The 20,218-nt window shown below is 55.5% G+C and overlaps 4 protein-coding genes across 4 annotated transcripts; 3 read left to right on the top strand and 1 right to left on the bottom strand.

Moving 5' to 3' along the window:
- Positions 1–8,135: 8,135 nt before the first annotated feature.
- On the top strand, positions 8,136–8,827 carry PHYSODRAFT_503623 (hypothetical protein; the record flags this gene model as incomplete). The annotated part of the gene is made up of 2 exons (XM_009528838.1): positions 8,136–8,488; positions 8,545–8,827. 2 exons carry the CDS (start codon positions 8,136–8,138, stop codon positions 8,825–8,827), a joined length of 636 nt encoding a protein of 211 aa, XP_009527133.1.
- A 3,107-nt stretch (positions 8,828–11,934) lies between these two features.
- PHYSODRAFT_498011 (hypothetical protein) lies at positions 11,935–12,405 on the bottom strand (the record flags this gene model as incomplete). The annotated part of the gene is made up of 1 exon (XM_009528837.1): positions 11,935–12,405. The coding sequence occupies one exon, from the start codon at positions 12,403–12,405 to the stop codon at positions 11,935–11,937; it is 471 nt and encodes a 156-aa protein (XP_009527132.1).
- A 3,630-nt stretch (positions 12,406–16,035) lies between these two features.
- On the top strand, positions 16,036–16,881 carry PHYSODRAFT_504287 (hypothetical protein; the record flags this gene model as incomplete). Its single annotated transcript, XM_009528836.1, has 1 exon — positions 16,036–16,881. One exon carries the CDS (start codon positions 16,036–16,038, stop codon positions 16,879–16,881), a length of 846 nt encoding a protein of 281 aa, XP_009527131.1.
- Positions 16,882–18,449: 1,568 nt separating this feature from the next.
- On the top strand, positions 18,450–19,511 carry PHYSODRAFT_261472 (hypothetical protein; the record flags this gene model as incomplete). Its single annotated transcript, XM_009528835.1, has 1 exon — positions 18,450–19,511. The coding sequence occupies one exon, from the start codon at positions 18,450–18,452 to the stop codon at positions 19,509–19,511; it is 1,062 nt and encodes a 353-aa protein (XP_009527130.1).
- Positions 19,512–20,218: the final 707 nt, after the last annotated feature.

Here is a 20,218-nt window from a genome sequence, read left to right as displayed (position 1 = left end):
CGTAGCTCTTAAGCACGACTACGAGCACGCGGTTCACGCGCTCGGTCTGCCCGTCCGTCTGCGGATGGTCCGCAGTCGACATCGAAAGTTGACTCCCAAGAAGTGTAAACACTTCTTGCCAAAGGTGTGCAGTGAAGCGCGGGTCCCGATCCGACACAATGTCGATCGGCATACCATGGTGTTTGAACACCATGTCAACGAACAGACGCGCCGTCTGCTTCGCAGTCACTTCAGCGGGAACAGCAGCAAGATGTACCATCTTGCTGAAGCGGTCAACAAAGACCACAACGCCCGTGTTCCCCTGGCTGTCCGGGGGAAGACCGAACACGAAGTCCAAAGACATGGACTGCCAACACTCTCGTGGAGTTGGCAGTGACTGCAAGGGAGCCTGCGCGAAAGGCGCAGGCTTCACACGTTGACAAACCTCGCAAGCACGGACGTACTTGCGCACCCATTTATACTGGTGGGCCCAGTAGAAGTCTCGCGTGAGAAGAAGGTATGTCTTCTCACGGCCCGGATGCCCCGCAGTCGGTGCATCGTGATACTCGTACATGATCCTGAGTCGCAGGTCATGGTCATTGGGCACGACAACGCGGTCTGGGTTGTCGTCGACTGCACGGTAGAGTAATAACCCGTCGTGCACCCGGTAACGGTGTGCACGAGCACGAAGATGCTTCGGCAGCTTCTGACGAGCTTTGTCAGAAGGTGCTGAGCCGTAGGCCAGCAAGAGCTTCGCGTCCGCGTCGTGCGCGTACGCGACCTTCACGTCGTCCATCAGTGACGACGTTGGGGTGCTCGATCGCATGGCGTCAATGACATTGACGTCGGCATCAGTCGTGACATAGTCAGGTCGACGCGAGAGCGCGTCGGCCACCACATTGAGTGTTCCGGGTTTGTACTCAACCCGGAAGTTATACTCTGCGAAGAATGAGAGCCATCTCGCCATCCGTTGCGAAATGTGCGGCGACTTCACAGCCGTCCGCAACGACGCGTGGTCCGTATAGACCACGAACGGTTTGCTTCGGAGTAGATGCACTCGGAACTTCGCGAGTGCGTACTTCATGGCAAGAAGCTCCTTGTCATGTACCGGGTAGTTGCGCTCAGCTGGCTTCAGCTGACGCGATTGGTAGTAGACGACACGATCATGACTCTCGTGATCGTGCTGCATCAACGCACATCCGATTGCGAAGTCGGATGCGTCACACACAACGTGGAACGGGCGATCTTGGTTGGCCACCGCCAAGATCGGCGCCTCAGTCAAGCTCCGCTTGACTGCATCGAATGCCTGCTGACACTCAGCAGTCCAAACCCACTCGGCGTCCTTCTTCAGGAGCTGTGACAGCGGGCGTATCATGCCCGCGTAGTCCTTCACGTACTTGCACAAGTACGTGGCCAAGCCAAGGAACTGCCGCAGTTCCTTGACGTTCGACGGCGTCGGCCACTCATTGATCACTCTGACCTTCTCAGGGTCAGGGCGGACACCGTTCTTACCAACGAGACACCCGAGCACGGGTATCTCGCTCGCCCCGAAGATGCACTTCTTCAGGTTCGCATAGAGCTTGTGCTTGCGCATGAGCGCAAGCAGCTTCCGGAGATGCACCTTGTGCATCTCAACATCGCTCATCCCGTCCGCAGCCCGGCTGTGGACGAACACATCGTCGAAGTAGCTCGGTGCGAAGTCGCGCACCGAGCGCAACAAGTGCGTCACGCACCTGTTGAAGGTCGCAGGGGCGTTCTTCAGACCCTGCGGCATCGCCAGCCACTCCCAGAGCATGCCACCCGGCGTGCTCACAGCCGTGAGAGGGATATCGCTCTCACGCATGAGGATCTGATAGAACCCATCGCGCAGATCAAGAGCACTGTAGATAGTGCTCCTGGCCATCGAATTGATGATGACATCTTTTCGCGGTATCGGTGTCAGCGCCGGTATCGTCGCATCGTTCAGCTTGTTGTACGCATGAACGATGCGCCAACCGCCCTGTGGCTTCTTGACACAGAACATCGGAGCACTGTGCGGGGATTTCGATTCCCGCACTTGTCCAGCTTTGCGACGACTCTCAAAGGAGTCGTCGATCGCTTTGACCTGCTCTCGCGGCAGTGCCCACTGCCGCGTGACACAGTACTCCGTCCCCGGCACGAGATCAATCTCGTGCTGGATGCCCTTATCCTGCGGAAGCTCCGCAGGAATCTCTTCCGGAAGTACGTTCGCGTACTCCCGTAAGATCTCGTAGTAGGGCCTCGTTTTCAACGAGTCCCAGCTCTGCTCTTCAAAGCGCTCCTTCTTCGTCTTCGCACTGAGAGTGTCCTCGCTCTCAATGGTGCTCTCCCATGAAGAACTGTCTCAGTTCTTCATTCTCGCTCTTCGTTCTCTCGGCGTCCGAGAGAATGCATATTTGCTCGATGCGTCCATCGTGCAAGTCACGCGCGAAGCGCTTCCAGCTCATGACTGGAAGCGAAGTCAACTCCGACGCTTGCGTCGGAGGGTTAGCGAGAGTCATCTCCCTGTACCGGAACCCGGCACAGGTACGCGTCAAGACGTTCAACGTCTCGACGTCCGGCTTCTCTGCCTCCGTCTGCCCGGGAGACATTTCTTGTAGCGTCTCGACCCCAGGCCGAGACTTGCGCAGCGACCTTGGCATGCGCCGTCTTCTTGTCCTGCGGAGCCCGGCTCCGCATGACTCTTGACCTCGTCCAGGCCCAGCCGTGGACGGGTGTTCTTCTTCAGTACCGCCGGCGGGTTCATCCCGCGGGCGAGCGACTTCAAGCCCGGCTTGGTCGCCCGGCGCTTCGTCGTGCAGCCCGGCTGCACGACAGCATGCAAATTTTTAAGGTGCGGGACGTTTGCAACCGTCCGCACCGCTTGCAGCGTCAACTCGCGGAGTCGACACGCCATCTTTACCTCGACGCCTGTTATTGGCGGAGCCCTCCATTACGGAGGGTGCGTCGGCTCCCCGAGCCGACGAATCAAATTCACCCAAGCCATCGACTCCCGGAGTCGACGGCGTTTCGTCACCTTGGCTCTTATGATTGGCCAAAAGTGATCCAATCAGATTCGCGTCAGCCTCCACGGCTGAGGCGTGTGACTCGCCTGCGTCATCCGTACCCGTTGAGGTCGGAGACTCTTCCTGATTCGCTGAAAAGCGGGTGTCGACCTCCGAGGTCAACATATTTCCATCATTAGCTGTCAGCGGCAACGCCGACGCTTGCTGCTCTTGCGCGCGTGCTCGCGCGCGCCCAGGGCGCTCCGGGACAGCAGCATTAGGCGCTGTCTCGAGTGGGGAGTCGCGCGCACCTGTCGGTGCGTGCGTAGCGGCAACAGGGCCATCGCTCACTCTTCCGCTGTCGCGACCGAAACGCACGAGAGTGCGCTTCTCCCAATCGATGACCGGATCATGTCGTGCAAGCCACGGCATGCCCAATACAATGTCAAACTTATCGTCCAGATCCAGGACGATAAAGGTCTCGACAAACTCTTGATCTTCATACGTGAAGCGCACGCGTACCATGCGCTTCTCGGTCTTTACGATGGCACCCGTTGCCAGTCGTACTTCCAACATACTTCGAGGTATCTTTAAATCCTCGAAATCAAGCCTTGATAGACTTCGCAGTCGAACAAAGTTATTCGACGCGCCCGAATCAACCAAAGCACGAAGAGAGTTGCTCACGTTTAGCTTCAACGATTGCTCGCGCGGTGTCGTCCCCGACGCCACCGTGATAGAGGAAGCAACATCATGCTGCTCCTTCATGATGAACCCCAGAGCAACACCATGTTGCTCTGTCGGCGATAGCGTACGCAGCATTGCAGCTACAGCCGCTTCTCCAATGACTGTTGACAGTCGTTGGAGTGCCTCCCACTCTGGATCCGACAGGTGGAGGCAGTCAGCGCGTGCAACATGAGCTGCAGGCGAAGTGGAGCTTTCCATGGGCACGTATCCATGAAAAGGTTCTCGGCTCCTCGTTCGTACAGCTCCGTACGAACGTTCAGGTAGTCGGTCGTTGGACGGACTACAAAGTGCTACCAGGTGTAGTAGGCCTGCCTTGGCTCACTACTACGGCTTACACGTATGCGCACGTGTATGAGGAAGCGTAGGTTTCTTTTACTTGAGTTAAGTATACTCGAGATCCACGAGTATACTTTAAACAAGATAAAGACTCCAAGTAGCGGGTTTTGGTAAAAGATGAGAACTGCTATTTTTGTTTTATGTTTCTGACTTCCTCTAAATGTAATATTCTAAGATAGGAACCTGCCAACGGCTGGTTGGCAGAATTCCAATGCTATGCATGTTGCTCATTGGCTAAGAGATGCTGCTCCCAGCCAATAGGAATCCTAAGTCTCTATGGACCACCCGTCGTGGTGGTCGTAAATGTATGCAGCCTTTGGTGTGTCTACACCAAGGTCGAGAAAGTCTTTCGAACCTCTAACAGACGTCGTATCTGATAGAGTTACAAGTGACTGTAGCCACTTGTGCGTGTAATCCTGTTACAGGCCGGCCAAGTCACCACTGACACCTCCATGCAGCCCCCAAAGCTCCCTGGAGCGCCATTGCCAACGGACGCGAATTACCCTAGACTTTCGCCATACCACCGATACCAGCCACCCGCAGACCGCAGAACGCACCTCACTGGGCGAGACGGCGAGCTGCGGTGGCGCGGCACGAGAGGTGAGGTGCGTTCTGGGCGAAAGTCTAGGGTAATTCGCGTCCGTTGGCAATGGCGCTCCAGGGAGCTTTGGGGGCTGCATGGAGGTGTCAGTGGTGACTTGGCAGACCCAACCACCAGTGCCGCACCACCGTGCATCGCTGCCTCCCAGCCGGGAGCACGGTGGCGCGGCATGGGAGGTCAAGCGGTGTGTGGGCTCCTATATGTCGTAAATTGCAGTAAAATAAAGGAGGGGGGGGGGTCATCAACCATCCGTGTTCTTAGCGAGCGCGGCGTATTCCTCGCTGAAGTCACTGGCGTCTATTCGTATCAGTGTTGTCGAGGAACAGGAGGGAATTAGTGTGCTGTCTCGTGAGCTTTTGACCACCCAGAAGCAGAGCTTTTTCGACGGACAAGATCAATGGTGCTAGCGCTCACCTATAGAAACCGTGTGCACGCATTGGTTGGTATTTCATATCTACGGGTACCGCGTTTTGTGAGGACACCACACTGGCCTAGGTAGCGAGGCGAGCGACGTTCAGGCACCGTTTGCCATCATTTCTGTTGCAGAAGAACTTGCAAAAGTAAGTTACTATAGAACTGCAAAAGAAATGCCCTCGTACTAGGTAGTCACTAAATCAAGAACTACTATAATTCGGAGTGCTTATCGAGGGTTGAAGTTGAAGCTAATAAGCCAATCAGCATTGGCTCAATCCAAAGGTCACACGAAGTGGTATCAGCCTGGCTTCAGCCATCGAGCTTCGCGCAACACACAGCTTTTCGCGCGCTTTTCCAACTTGCGCTTTGAGTTCGCGCAACACGCCGATTTTCGCCCGTGGGTTCGCTCCGGTATCTACGCCAATCAGCGCCCCCATCGTTTGAATTTGCGACGTGTAATTGGCCAGCCATTTCGCGGCCAATCATGCTCGCGCTGCGATCCGTGCCAGAAGATCGTTTCCGCGCGCTCAATCCCAAACCTCATTTCCGAAATCCCCAGCTACTGCTCCAGCGCGCTTCCCCGACTATGCCGTCACCCGGCTCGCATCGACCGTTGCCGCCAAGGCCGCCACCAAGCTCGCCATGCTGCTGATCCTTACTCTGGCCGCCGCCATGCTCGTCGTGCTGCTCTCGCTGTGCCGGCTGCCTCCATGCTCGTCATGCTGCTCTCGTTGTCCCCGCTACCGCTACGCTCGCCGTGATGCTGTGACCGGGCTCACCGGAATGCTGCCCCAGTTCGCACTCGCCGCCGCCATGCTCGCTGTTCATCTGTCGCCTACGCCGCCACTATGCTTGCCGCAGCTATGCTCACCGTACAGCAGTCGCTGCTCCGGGTGCCGCTATGCTTGCCGCAGCTATGCTCACCGTACAGCAGTCGCTGCTCCGGGTGCCGCTATGCTTGCCGTCAAGTTTTCTGGTGAGCTTCGATGCCTCGCTGATCTGGCGTTCCAGCGCCTCATGATGTCAATGTTGACATTCCCCAGTCCAACGTTGAATCCCTCTTCTTTACATGCACGTGGGGGGGTGTGCGGCCGTCATGCCCGTCGTTTCGCTTCTCGCGAGCTCGCTCGTGATGCCCGTTGCCATGTAGCGGGTTACGTGCACGGTGAGTGCGACGCCGAGCGTGTATTTATCACTGTGAAAACAATGTTGAGGAGCTCTAGAAGCAGTTTAGGACATATAGCAGTACCAGTCTATTTGTTATTGCCAAAGGAATCTGCTAAGCAATTCACCTGCGATGTCAACATTGGCACTTGCAACTCAACATCGAGATATTACAAGTATACGATCTGCTCTGTCGTGCTTCGTATCCGGATGTGTTTAGATTGGAAATTTAATATCAGTATAGTTGTATGATCAAGGTCAACAATGCCCACGTATCCGGATGCAAGAAGTGCGCCTTTTGCTCCCCCCCCTCCACCGTCACTCGTCGAGATGGCACAGAAGCGCCGAGTAGGCAGCGGGCGCGACGCCCAGCCGCCCCGGAAGGCGCGAAGAAAAGCAGCGAGGACAGTGAACTCCGAGGCATCTGGTAAGCAAAACGCATCTTTCACTAGCAAAGCGTCGTAGCGATCTTATAGTAGACGTCCATAATGCCGCAGACTACGAGTTTGAAGTCGAGAAGATCATCGAGATGAAGTTCGTGCGTGGAGAGCCCAAGTACCATGTGAAATGTAAGGGTTACGACGAGACGTCGTGGGAGCCGGAATCGAATCTGCATTGTCCGGAGCTCCTCAACAAGTTCAAGGCAGCACAACTTCAAGAGGCACGCGCGTTGAAGAAAAAAGCAACCCGAAAAGCGGACTTGCCTGACCGAGGTAGCCACGTGACGGCTAAAATCCCTGCCAAACACCAAGAGGGTTCTAAAGGTAACAAGCAGCACGTGTTTGTCACATGCTCTAATGTTGGTTTTGGGAAAAATGTACTAACTGTAATAATGGTGCCCCGGTTCGGAGGAAGTGTACGAAGGGGAAAAAATTCTTCGTGAAACTTTTCGTTTTGGCTTGTCTTACTTTGAGGTGAAATGGAAGGGATATTCCCAAACGAGCTGGGAGCCTGCCTCCAATCTCAACTGCCCTGACAAATTGGAGAAGTTTAGGCGTCGCCGGAAAGCAGCACGTCAAGCTATGCTCGAAAATCCAGCTCCAGCTGAAGTCACCGATGCTACCGGGACGGTAGGCCATGACAGCCCTCGGAAAGATACCGATGAGAACGAGAAACCCAGCGGTGGATCTACAGCTCACCAAGCAAGCAGAGCATCGATTCCAGAAAATAATGGAGTGGGAGTAACCAATGATGCTGACAATGTGGCTACGGAGAGCCGGCAAACCGATGATCGAACCGAAAATGACTACGAGTACGATTACCTGGATTACTTTCCCGAGACTACCGAGGAAGAGGCGATCTCAAATGCAGGTGGTGGTGTTGAGCCTTGGGGTGACGGGATCTCAAACAATGCGGATGCGGATGCTAGGCCAGTACCGCGAGCAGATTCCAGAGAGTCAGGCAAGGCTCCCAGAAAAAGAAAATCGCCCCGGCAGACAGCAGAAACAACCGCAACACCCTCGCGAAATCGACGTACTCTTTGAGTCGATTATCTGGGAAGAAATCGAAAAGCCGTGCGGAGATGCTTGCTGATGAAGTGAACGTGGGTATTGATGACGATCACGAGGTGCTGGAATCGGATGGCTGTTCTGGCGAGAGTGCCGACGACGATTCTGAAGATGAGTTTGCAGATGACCTTTAGATTGCGGGTGATACCGGAAACGAAAGTTTTAGTGTCGAAACAGCAGAGAGGAAATTCGCGCGGTTGCCAGCCCCCAGGACTACATAACAGATGAAATGCTTCGAGGCATGTCTGACAATGGTTGGGAGTTGCTACCGGTAACCAACGAACGGGATGACTCGGACCTGTCCGGCGCTACGGATGTGTTTACGGACCCTCCTCAACTTACTGCCTCGGCTATAGAGGCAGCGAAAACGATGGAACCTTCTCATATATGTTTTACTACATGCCGAAGACTCGCTGGACGGAGATTGCCGAGGAAACTAATCGTTACGAGCGTCAGACACGACCGGAAAGACTTCGACAGGCGAAGTTGTCCATTGAAAAGAAGATGGACGACATCCACAAACGCAAGGAAATGTTTCAAGCAAAGAAAAAGGAGCTGGACGCGCTCAAAGACGTACTTGCCGCGGAGATCATGCATTTTCTGGCCCTAGTAATATCCAGGGCTATTTGCCCGATAAAGTCTCGACTGGAAGATCATTGGAAGACGCGAGGCCGTGGAGCGATCCCAGCTGGAACTTGGTCGCCATTTATGGTTCGCAAGCGTTTCAAGGAGATTGACAGGTACTGTGACTTCCACGTTATTTTAATAAAGGGTCCACTAACACGTCCTTCGCCAGGTTTCTTCACTTTACGAACAACCAGGCTCCGCAGGCTAAGACGGACCGGGCATGGAAGATTCGCAACGTGATAAACAAGTTACAGACTATTTTCAAGGGTGGAATGGAATTAGGGCGCTGGGTTGCATTCGACGAGAGGGTTATCCCTTCAAGAAGTTCGCGGAACAAAATACGATTTTTCCTGAAGAATAAGCCGCACAAGTACGGCACCAAGCTGTTCGCTGTGTGTTGCGGGAAAACCCACTACTGCTCCAGGTATGCTCATTTGCGCTATTTTATATAGTCGGTATCTGAACGCTGTGGATTCATGCTCAGGTTCGAGGTTTATTGCGGTAAGAAACAAAACAGTCAATTTGTTGCACCAGAAGTGGACCAGCTGCTGTGGTTCGAAACCTTAAAGCCTTGTGGGAACAGCGTCGAGTGGATCGATCCAAGAATCGAATCATCATCACTGATCGCGAGTATTCTTCGGTGACGTTGGGGTTTCGTTTGATGGACATGGGGTACTACAATATCGGGACGATTTCTACGACGCGTCTTGGCTTCCCCAAAGACTTGAAGACCGACAAAAAAAACAGTTTCGAGAGGGATGCCGCGCGGCTCATACATTCTTGCTCGGAACAATACGAATCGTCAAATGTACTCGACGCGGTGGGTTGACTCGAAAATTTGCTACTTTGGGGCGACTGGGCCTCCGCTATACGTCCGATTGTGCGGAGGAAGCAAAAGGACGGCTCACAGGCAAACATTCCGTGTCTGGAGTTTGTGGTATTGTACAACAAGTACATGGGGGGTGTTGACAGTCACGACCAGTTACGCCTGCAAAGGTACGTGTTGCTCTGTTGCGGTTCTACCGCCCATCATTTACGCTGAAAATGTGGAGTAGCGGCCTCACAGAAATCGCGGAGCTCGTCCTCGCACAAACCCGACGCGTCCAAGCTGCGGTCGCGACGGGCAATTTCCCGGATCTTGAGTAGCGTATCTTCGAATATAGAGCCCAAGTCTTCGCAAGCTTCAGAGTTGGGGGGTTGAGTGGACGCTTGTTCCTTGTCTGAGGGCGTCGGTTGTTCCTTGGGCGTGCGGACTTATCGGGCCGGCGTTTCCTGGGGCTTGTTGCGTGGCGTTATCGGGCCGACGCGGGGTCTTGTGCACAGCGATTATCAGGCCGTGCGGTCCTTCGTCTAGGCTGTGCGTTATCGAGCGCCTCCTAACCGGTATACGTTTTACGCGCCTTCGTTTCCAGCACGGGGTTTGAGGGGGTGAGTGCCCGAGCCAGCGAGCAACGGGGGGCCGCGTGTTCCTTGCGGCTCTGCTTGCCGACGCTTGGTGGTTTTCAAGAACCTGGCGATCTTCCGGAGGGGAGAGGTCTGTGTGGTTCAGAGAAATTTCGGGACTGAGTCTTTACCCTATCCTATGTCCTTGCTACTGGCTACTCTGTACTACTGCTTGCTAAGCCTACCACCCTACGCCTATCCCTGCGTCTGTCGTGCTTGCACTGCCGCTCTTCAACCTGATTCGCGTAACGTAATCACGACTTTGGCTTGACGGGGTTCCTCGACGGGGTTTCTCGACGGGATTTCTCGACGGGGCTTAGGGTTGACGGGTTTTCTCGACGGGGTTTAGGGTTGACCGGTTTGGGGGAAACGGGCGCGCTGGTCGGCCCGTCGGATGATTACGCGTCGCACTGGATTCTGGCACCGTGTCTCACGGCCCATCACCCACGCCGACTTTCCGTCGAGCTCGGCCCTGCGTCGCGCCCATCAATCCGCGTCGCGTTCATCAGCCGCGTCGAGGTCCATCACTCGCGTCCGCCGACATCCATCTCGGCGCCTTCTTCCTCCGGCGCCCGGCGTGCCCACTTCTTCGCGGGGCACTACACCACAACCGTCCCGCTGCCACGCACGCGCATTCCCCAGGTGGGTGTGTCGTTGCAGTACCTGCCCCGCGCTGTGGCCGCATCTCCATTCGTTGCATTTTTGTCGTCGCCGTCCGCTTCGTCGCCTTTCGAGCATCATGGTTCGCGCTGAGGACATCTACGTAGAGGAGGGCGGGCCCGACACGGACAACCTCGAGACTGCTGGCATCGTCGTCTATGCAAGCAGAGCACATCGGTCTCGCCTCCCTGACCCGTCCGATCAGCTCGCGGAAGCCCAAGCTATCTCTCCCTGGTCCAATCGCGACTCGGCGCTACCGTGGCGGAATGTGATCAAGCACAGCAATCCTTCGTAGCTGTGGAGCAGCAACGCGGCGTAGCTTTCGCCGAGCGCGACCGCGCGCGTCAAGACCTGGCGGCGTCGAGCATGCGCGCGACGCTGGAAGCGTCGTGAGAGACCAGGTGCGTCAAGCTTCGACTCTCCAAAGAGGAGTGCTGGAAGACGAGCGCGACGTGGCCATCCAGGACCGCGACGAGCATGTCGCGGTTTGAGGACGGGTGCTTCGGGAAGCGCGTCGAGGTTGGTAGATGGCGTAGCACGCGCGCAATGGATTTCAAGAACGTCTTGCCGGTGTCGTCACGTCGTACGGGCACATCGACACCTACGACCTGATCCGTCGACTTGAAGCTTCCGTCGCGGTGGAGATGAACGCTGTGGCCTTCGGAGTCAAGCCGAGCGGCGGCTCCCGCTGCTCCTGTCTCGCTTCCACTACGTCGCGTACGGACGCCAGCGTGCGTTCTGCTGCCCCCGTTTTCGGTCCTAAGGCTAATACCTCGTTATTCCCGGGTACGCCTCGGGTTCCGACGCACCGTCCAAGTCCAACGCTCCGTCCAGGTCCGGCGTCTAGTCCGCCGCCAGCTTCAGCGGGTGTCCGACGACCTCGGTACAGCGGAGCCGAGAGATCAACGCGTCAAGCGTGCAGGCCTCCCAATTCGGTCTCGACTCCATCGTCTTCGCCTTCGTCTCGGCGGCACAGTCAGCGACCTTTGACAGTGGCCGACACGACCGCTTCGGACAGCGCAGCCGTCCAAGGCTCGCAGTCGCGTCGCATTCGGCTGCTGCTGCCGATCGAGCACGTCAAGTCACAGCGCGGTTCAAGTCCGAGGCCTCGGACAGCGACGCCCAAGCGTGCCGGCCTCAGACCAAGCGTCGCCGTCGGCGACGTCCCTCGTCGCGTTCTCTGACATGGACCCCATTGAGGGGGTCCTAGTGCACCACGTTGTCGTTGCTCGTAGTCGTTGTAGCCGTAACTCCAACACGTGGTTCTTGTTCTTTGCCTTCGTTTCTCTCCACTACTTCACATCTTTTATGAGACGGCCCTCCGCCGTCCCATCTTCAGCAACAGGCTGGTCCTCCACACTTCCCTCATCCAACCCCTCGCTCTGGCCATACCCAAAGTCGAGGATTTCCACCTATCCACCTGTCGGCGGCCACCCTGCCAACTTCCACCGCGCCACTAAAGGCGCTCACCCACCAGGGATCGGTTCAGCCGCCCCTCATCGTCGTGCGAATAGATCGCCCCAAGACGATAACGGCCGATTCGCTGACGTGAGAAGTCGCGTCGCCACTTTCCGCAGTTGGCATCTAGTTCGTCAGTATAGCCTCTCCAGGTCACGTCGGACTCGGGGTGCGCGCATCCATGTCGGGAAGCTCGGCCAGCATGCAGCTCCAAGGTTTTCTCCCCTTCGGAAGCATCCTCGTCCGGAGCGAGTGTCGGGCTGTGCTCCGGTAAACACGTATCGGTGGAGCCAAACGGTCCGTTCGTTGACACGGACAAACACGTCGCGGCGTGTGACGGAAACTCTTCAACGGGGTTTTGCTTGGAGGTGCGGACGTCGAAATACAGTTGGTGAAGCGAGCTACTCGTCTCGCGACGCGACTCGTTCTGACTGTCCTGCGCTTTGGCGCACAACCTGACGCACTGCATCTGGGCTCGCGGTCCGATCTGTAGCGTCCGTCGCTTAGGCTCGGCGCACTGGTGCGGCAGTTTTCCGACGGCAATTATCGCCCTTGACGTACACCGCGGATCTCGGTCGCGCGCGAGCCGAAACGAGGGCACCAAGCCCACCACGACGCGAACCGTCATGATGTGCTTGTCCCTGACCTTTGAGTACGCAATGCCGTCGCTCTTCACAGCGCTAGTGTCCCGGCTCACTTCTAGCGGCATCTCGTCGCGGCAGTCGGCGGGCTCGTTCGACGGGGTCGCCCCATTGATCATAGCGCGGTCAAGCCTCAACTTGGAAACGTCCTTGACCGAAAACTGGCAAGGCGTGCGGCCTGTCTCAAGACATACGGCGTACGGGCTCACCAACGTGGCGCCTCGCGACACAGCGTCGAGCACGAGCTCTAACCCGCGGGCAAATCCTATTCCGCCGCGATCCCAGCAATACCACATCGACGAATTCACTCTAGCCCTGATCATCGCCTCGACGTCGCTCTGGGTCCGATCGGCGTCGTTCCCGGCTTGGTCGACTACCAGCACGTTCACCTGCGCGAGTCGGCGGTTCTGAAGGATGCATATCCCTCGGCGCGTCGACTCTGTTCCGTCGGGCGACGAGTCAATCGTGGCGTCCGACACGTTCCTCGCAACCTCGAATTCCCAATCAGCCTCGACGCAAGGTGGGTTTCTGTTTATCGCGTCGTCGCACGCTGAGAGCTGTACTGACGTTGGACCCTCCACGTATTTCGACACTTCAACAGGCCTCCTGATCGGGCTCGACGCGTTGCTCGTTGCAGCAGGCTCGATGCCGGTCACCTGCGTCCTAGCCGCGTCGAGGCCACTGCCCATCGCCCCGCGTCTCGCTTCGGCGTGACTGCCCGTCGCGCGACATTGACCGCGTTTCGTGGCATCTGGTTTCCCGACGACTTCCTCTCGGTGGTGCAGCATCTCTGCGTACCGGGTCCGCGAAGAGTTTCCCGCCGCGTTGCCTTCATGGTCTCGCAGCTCGCGACCGACCATTGCGTCGGGCATGAGCTTAAGCCCGTGGGGGTAACCGGGACTGTCGCGATAGCGTATTGGCAAATTGACTTCAGCCGTGTCCGTCATCGCGACGTCGCCCCGCGTTCGATCTGGGACGTCTACATATTCGTCGACTTCTAGCGCGTTCACCTGCGCGAGTCGGCGGTGCTGTCGAACGCGTAACCCTGACGCTTTGACTTGGTGTCGTCGCGTAACGTGTTTCCCGTCGCGACCCATATGTCACCCACAAACTTGAACGCACCACCATATCCGACGCAAGACGCGTCTTCGTTTAGCGCGCCGTGCCCCGTAAAATGCCCCGGGCCATGACTCTGCGCATTTAGCCGCTCTGGGAGGGGTCTTGCCCAAGCTCGATGGGTTCTGAGCAGCCAGCTCTTGTAGGACATCTGGAGCTCTATCTCTGGGGTTCGTTGCGCGCGCAGAAGCCGAGCGCATCGTCACCGAGAGGACGTGCGCGGTCCCGCGCCCCAAATCCATGTTATCCGGCGTCGGCGGGCCTAATTCCGGCACGTTTGCGACAGGGTTGTCCTCGTCGCAGTTTTCCTCGTCGCGATTTTTCGCGCCGCGTTTCGCGTCGAGTTTTTTCGCGTCGCAATCCTCCGCGACGAGATTGGCAGGCGACGCTTTTTCTGGATCTAACGTCCGGGGTCGGATATCTTCTCGCGAGCGATCCGCTGGCTGTATGACAACCACCTGCGCTCCAACCCCGTTGGAATTTTGACGGTATGGCCATAAGGGAAACCAAAAAATAAAGCGCAGGTAGGAATCGTAGTCGACCTTTTGCAGGAGGAGAAACATGCTTGCAATACGAGTGTAGTAGTAGTAGTTAGAGCTCAAGAAGTCATTGGTTCTGCTTGCGCCAACCATGTGAGCCTCATCGGCTACAATTGGTTAGCAAAATGCAACAACATGTTGATAAGTCTTAGCGGCAAATGCATTGCGGATCCATGACATCCCAACCCATTCCGGTTCAGATCCATGATCCGCCACGGTGATCCATGGCACTACCAATGAGATCCATGATCAAACCCAACCGGATCCCTGATCTATGATCAAACCCAACCAGATCCATGACTATAGCCAACCAGATCCATGATCATAGCCAACCAGATCCATGACTGTAGTCAAGCTGATCCATGACCTTAGTCCTACAAGCTGATCCACGATGGTACGAAGATGATCTATGGTGCTAAGCCACGAGTCAAACTACCTACCAAACCTGCCGTCACAAATTTCCTGTGTGTATGTGTACCTAACGATAATGACTGTCAGTCCATGTTCACGTGGATGGAGCTGAGCCGACAGTATGTAGCAGCACTTCTAGGATTCCAGTAACAATAAGCTAGCTAGCTTTCGATGCCAAGAAGCATTCCATGCAGCGTACCAACGTTTGGCAATACAGACAACGACGGATAAATCCGGCACCACTGAATGGCATCCTCCATAGTAAATGTGTCAGAATTCTCTGTCAGGAACGATAGAGATTGTACAAGGCAATGACATAAAATACACGTAACGGAGCATAAAGTACACACAAATTTAGAGAAAGTACTTAAAACCATATGGAATACAAATGTCAAGTGTAAATATCGAAGTTGATTGGCTATCTGAATTACTTATTGTAAAAAGTACAACATATGTGTGCCGGGTTTTGCGTTGCCGTATTTATCCGTCGTTGTCTGTACACCTGTGCGCCTGTCGTCGTCCGCGCTGCAGCTACATGTAGCGGGGGGTGCGCTGTTGATACACCATTTCAAGGCCAAATTGAGAGGAATCGCGGTTCAAATTGAGAGTCGCCAAAATCAAAATGAGAGAATTCAAGAAAAGGGGCGCTGCCCCGGCTAAAGCTTTCCGGAGGGACTTTTTTGGTCAGCATAGAGTGGACAAGTCAATGGTTTTGCACACCATATCTAATCTCGAAGGTAATTAGATGATAAAAGTATACGTTTATGCAGGTTTTCTCAATTTGCTTTTGGCGGTTTTCAATTTGAAGCACGACTTCTCTCAATTTGGCCTTGAAATGGTGTATCACCTCCCGTGTGGTTGCTGTTGTACAAATCTGAGGTTGTTATCGTCCTTTACTCGTCTCTGCTCTGATCCAGAACTTTTAGGCCCCAGACCGTATTACAGATGCACGCTTCTCGGGTTGACTGCACCGGCGCATTCGCACGTAATTGGTGATGCCCGCATGAATTACATACAACCCGAGTGACCACGCGCCAGCAACCGTCGGGGGTGTCGGGGGTGGGAAGACTCATTCCAGAATTCTCCCCTCCGAGCGCAACAGCCAACAGCCACCTCCCAGGATCATACTACGCATACACAGGACCCATGGCTAGCAGCTTCCTGGTTCCGCCCAACAGCCACGCGCTCAGCGACAGCGTGATCGGGGGCGTCGTGCAGCGCGTGACCCCTTTCACCCGCCACGACGACGGCTACCGCACCTTCACTACCGCCCGGCGGCTCGACGAGCCCCAACAGCAGCACTCGGTTATCGGACACAAGCGCCTCCCTCCTCTGCAGTCGCTCGCAGACGCGGTCACTACAGAGACGCAGAGCCCCGATGAGGGCCGCAAGATGCGCGTGTCGGCCTCACGTCGCGAGCGCTGCCGCATCAACCAGGCCAGGTACAGGAAGCGACAGCGCAAACACGCCGAGGACCTGGACAACAGCATCCAGGAGCTAAAGGAGGAGACCCAGAAGCTCGAAACCAAGCGCCAGACCATCCTGCGCTGCGCCCCCACGAACGAGAGCGTGTGGATGGTAGCCACCGAATACTTCCGCCTCTTCCGCCAGGGCTACATGGCGCCCATGAAGGTGCCCGACATGTTCTCGTCCTCGTGCATTAGCGGCACGAACGACAGCCACGACATGAGCCGCCTTAAGCAGGCCCACGCCCAGCTGGACTTCTTCCGAGCCACCATGACCCCGGACGTGACGGACGGCCCCGTGTGCGGCCCGGACGCCATCCTCAAGCACTGGAAACTGCTGTCCCTGTACCACGGCGACGTGCAGGTGCAGCTCAAGCGGCTGCAGCAAGATGGCGACAGTGGCTCCGTGGTGGCCACTACGAAGGTCAGTCTCACCATTACCGAGAACTCGCTGCGCTACATCTACCCGCACCTGTCGAAGGCCGATGCGGAGGGTGGCAGCGAGTCGCTGGCCAAGAAGATGTTGAACGAGCGGCTGGTCATGTGTGGATCCGTCCGTTTTGACTGGGACGACCGCAGCGGCCGCGTCGTGAGACTGGAGACCAAGATCGACATGATGTCGGCGATGCTCAAGCTGCTGGGCAACTTGGAGGACATGGCGCGCGTCTTTGAGAAGGCGGCGATCACCCCCGAGGGGCGATTTATTGACCGCTCGGCTACCTCGTCGGCTTCTACGACCAGTTTCTCACTGCAGCCCCGACGAGAGTGGTAACTTATCTGTTGAAGAGAGGCAGACTCAGGAAAAGCTTTATAAGGAATCGTAATCCATAGTTTCACGGCAATTCCACGTCTCCACGCTCCATGAACTCATGACCGCGTGCAATTGGCGCTTACACTTGCGCGTATAGGGGGTCAACGTTCGTGTGGTTGAACGAAGCCAGAGGACGATCGATCAGCTTACTGTATCCGCTGTGGCAGACTGGGGTGAACCATGCACCTGGCTGCGCTTGTAGCCGACAGACACGAAACAGTTGACCACTATGCACCTGCAATCCAGCGATACATGCACGTCGCGAAGTACAAGCAGGGCTGGTGCACGTTGTTCCTGTCGACGAACACGATTTTCAAAATGTACATATCACGGTGCGAATGATGACAATGAGCACAGCAATATCCCCTGGTCCGTGGGGTACACTAGGCCAGTTGCTTAAAGGGTATTATATCCCAAGAAGCAATCTAATACTTTTCCGTCGGAGTTGTGGTATGTGCCGTCGATTATCCAAGTTCGTTGGGATGCATTCGTAACGGATACAGTCCTCAAGCACCATGTACGTAAATGCAAAGAGTCAATCTTCATGTTAGCAGAAACTCGCTATGTCTGCTAGGCACTGCCTAGGGGCAATATTTGCTTGGGTTTGAGCCCTTACCGTGTTTGTCTGGTTCGGTCGTCTACCTCTACTTGCAAGGGTCCGAGGCAAAGAGTCCACAAAAATTTTCTCTCGATCTGCTTTGCACCTTTACTGCAGAGAAGACGGCAAAACATGTCCATAAAGACTTGTGGGGTGCTTCGTATGCTCTTTAGTATCAATGCCTATTACTGCATTCGGTTGCGAGCACCAATTTGCATTCTTGCCCACGTTTTCAGTGGAAAAAATCCACGTGTAATGTTGTACATCTCTTGCGTGACCCGAAGTTTACGATTTCCAAGCCCCTGGATTCCTACGAGTCGTAGGCTACGACCGCAATCACGCTGTTCAGTTGCAACCTTTGCAGGGCAATCACAGATGGCGAGCTAAGCCCAAGCTGTCATCAACGATAGCGTACCCCATCCGGAGATCCGCAAGCTCCTGAATTATTTTCATCCTGAAGGCGAAGCTGCGTACTTCTATCTGAACTCCTCGTCAAAGGCAACCAGCCTGACCGACATGTACCAGAGATTCCTTAATTCTCAACACAAAACCAATTCAATCGGAAAAGTTGGGTATCGACGTACCCGGGGCCCAGTACAATACGGTAGGGTACCCGCCTCGGGTTTTCTCGTGCATGTAGCTGAAACGTGAGCTCACGTTATCCCTGTTGACCGCGCCGCTGCTGTGTTCCAGATAGGACCTGGACCTGCACGTCCCCGTTCAACTGGGCACTTTTGGCCGGAAACCGGGCATTTCAGCACGCGATCCCTGTTGACGATCGGCACGTGATCGTGGACGGCAACAACCAACCGAGCGCACCGCCTACAGTATCTTAGTTTTGCTGACTACGAGCTGCACTGGATGTCGCTGGTCATTCCCCAATTTGCTTCGCACAGCCCAAGCCAGTGAGGCTACATACCAGCACAGCTCCATGTCCAGCAGCTTTTTGTACCCGCGCGATAGCTACTTGCTGAGTGATCGACGCGGTGCCGTACCGCACAACAGCGGACCGCTTCACAGCCGCCTCGGTCTGACGGACGAGCATGACAGTCGCGAGGTGCAGCGCTACACGAAGCCAAGACAGACGTACCCAACCGAATCCAGCCCAAGTTTAGTCGGCCGCAAGCGTCTTCCGGACGTGAATCCTCTCGCTGATACGTCGACGAAGCTCACAGCAGGAAGGACGCTATACAGGCAAGAGGAAGAACCAGTGACTCCGCCAACAAATGACGGACGAGCAGTGAAGGCCGCTGCTACACGACGCGAACGGTGTCGGATCAACCAGGCGAGGTACAGACAGAGGCAACGACAGTACGCAGAAAATCTTGACGCTAGTCTCAACGCCTTGCGAGAGGAAATCCAAGCTCTGGAGTTGCGGCGACAGAGCATCCTGCGCTGTGCTCCGACGAACGAGAGCGCGTGGGTCGTGGCGATGGAGTACTTCCGCCTCTTCCGATATGGATTCATGGCGCCCATGATGGTGCCGGGAGTGGCGTCTTCGTCCGAGAAACGGAGCACGAGTTCGCCACCAGAGCAGACCGACGCACAGCTAGACTTCCTGAAGGCTACGATGGCATCGGATGTTACGGACGGTGATGCAACTGGCCCGGATGCGCTGCTACGACACTGGAGACTGTTCTCTATGGTTTTCGACGACGTGCACCTGCAACTCAAGCGGATGGAGCAGATTGAAGACGACTCCCTCCTTGCTCTCTCGTCGATCAGCATAACTATCACAGAGAAGACGCTGCGCTACGTATTCCCCCCTTTGAACCCGACTATCGCCAAGAAGCTGTTGAAACAGCGACTGGTAGTGCGCGGATCTTCGCGCTTTGACTGGGATGAGTCTTGTGGTCGTGTCATCAGACTCGAATCCAAGCTCGACCTGCTCTCGCCTCTGTTACAGCTCCTGGGCAACTTGGAGGACGTAGCCACTGTGTTCGAGAACGCTCAACTGACACCCGAGGGCAGATTCATATCTGGCAAGAAATAATTAACGGAAAAGATAGAGCCCATGCTTTTAGTCAGTGGGGGTGAAATGAACCCAAATCTGTCGGGAGCGTCCAAGCGAAATCGACACCAGCGGCATTTGAGAGGCATGAAGAGCCTGCAAACTTCACCCCAGTGCCATGGCTAGTCATGGTATTTCCTCCTCAACGCTGGGTCGGTCTTCAGAGGGCTTAAAGCGCCGGCAAAGCGACGTTTGGCAGCCGAAGATCACCTTAGCCCATAGGAATTGCATAGTGTTTGCAGGCCATGACACCCGTCCCACGAGCCGAACATGTTTGGCCATGTTTGACCATGTTTGACCAGGTTTGAGATTTCTTACTTGTTTTTAGTATGACACTTGCCCTAACCCGTTTATAAAACATGGGCTGTATCAACGGCCAATAATTAAGTACGATCAGCTCTAAGGCTCATGTTTTTTTTTTCGTATTGCTTTTGCACATGGATCAGTACATGTACTCCATTTATAGCGTTTGAAAAGGTGTGTCGATTTGGTAATTTATTCTTAGGTTGTCGTGATCATGTTGTCGCTGGCTTCACGCCATCTTTGGCTACATGAACTGTGCCTTGCATTTATTTTGCCCTTCGTTTTGACCTCGGATATCATAGTGTCGGAAAAGATAAATCCGAGCTCTGTAGGGGTAGGTTTGAATAACTATGAGGCAAAGTCGCTGTTTTGCCCCCCCCCCCCCC

The sequence above is a fragment of the Phytophthora sojae genome (genome assembly GCF_000149755.1).
Source record: "Phytophthora sojae unplaced genomic scaffold PHYSOscaffold_4, whole genome shotgun sequence".
Classification (NCBI taxonomy): Eukaryota; Oomycota; class Peronosporomycetes; order Peronosporales; family Peronosporaceae; genus Phytophthora; species Phytophthora sojae.
This window is presented reverse-complemented; position numbering and strand designations above follow the sequence as displayed.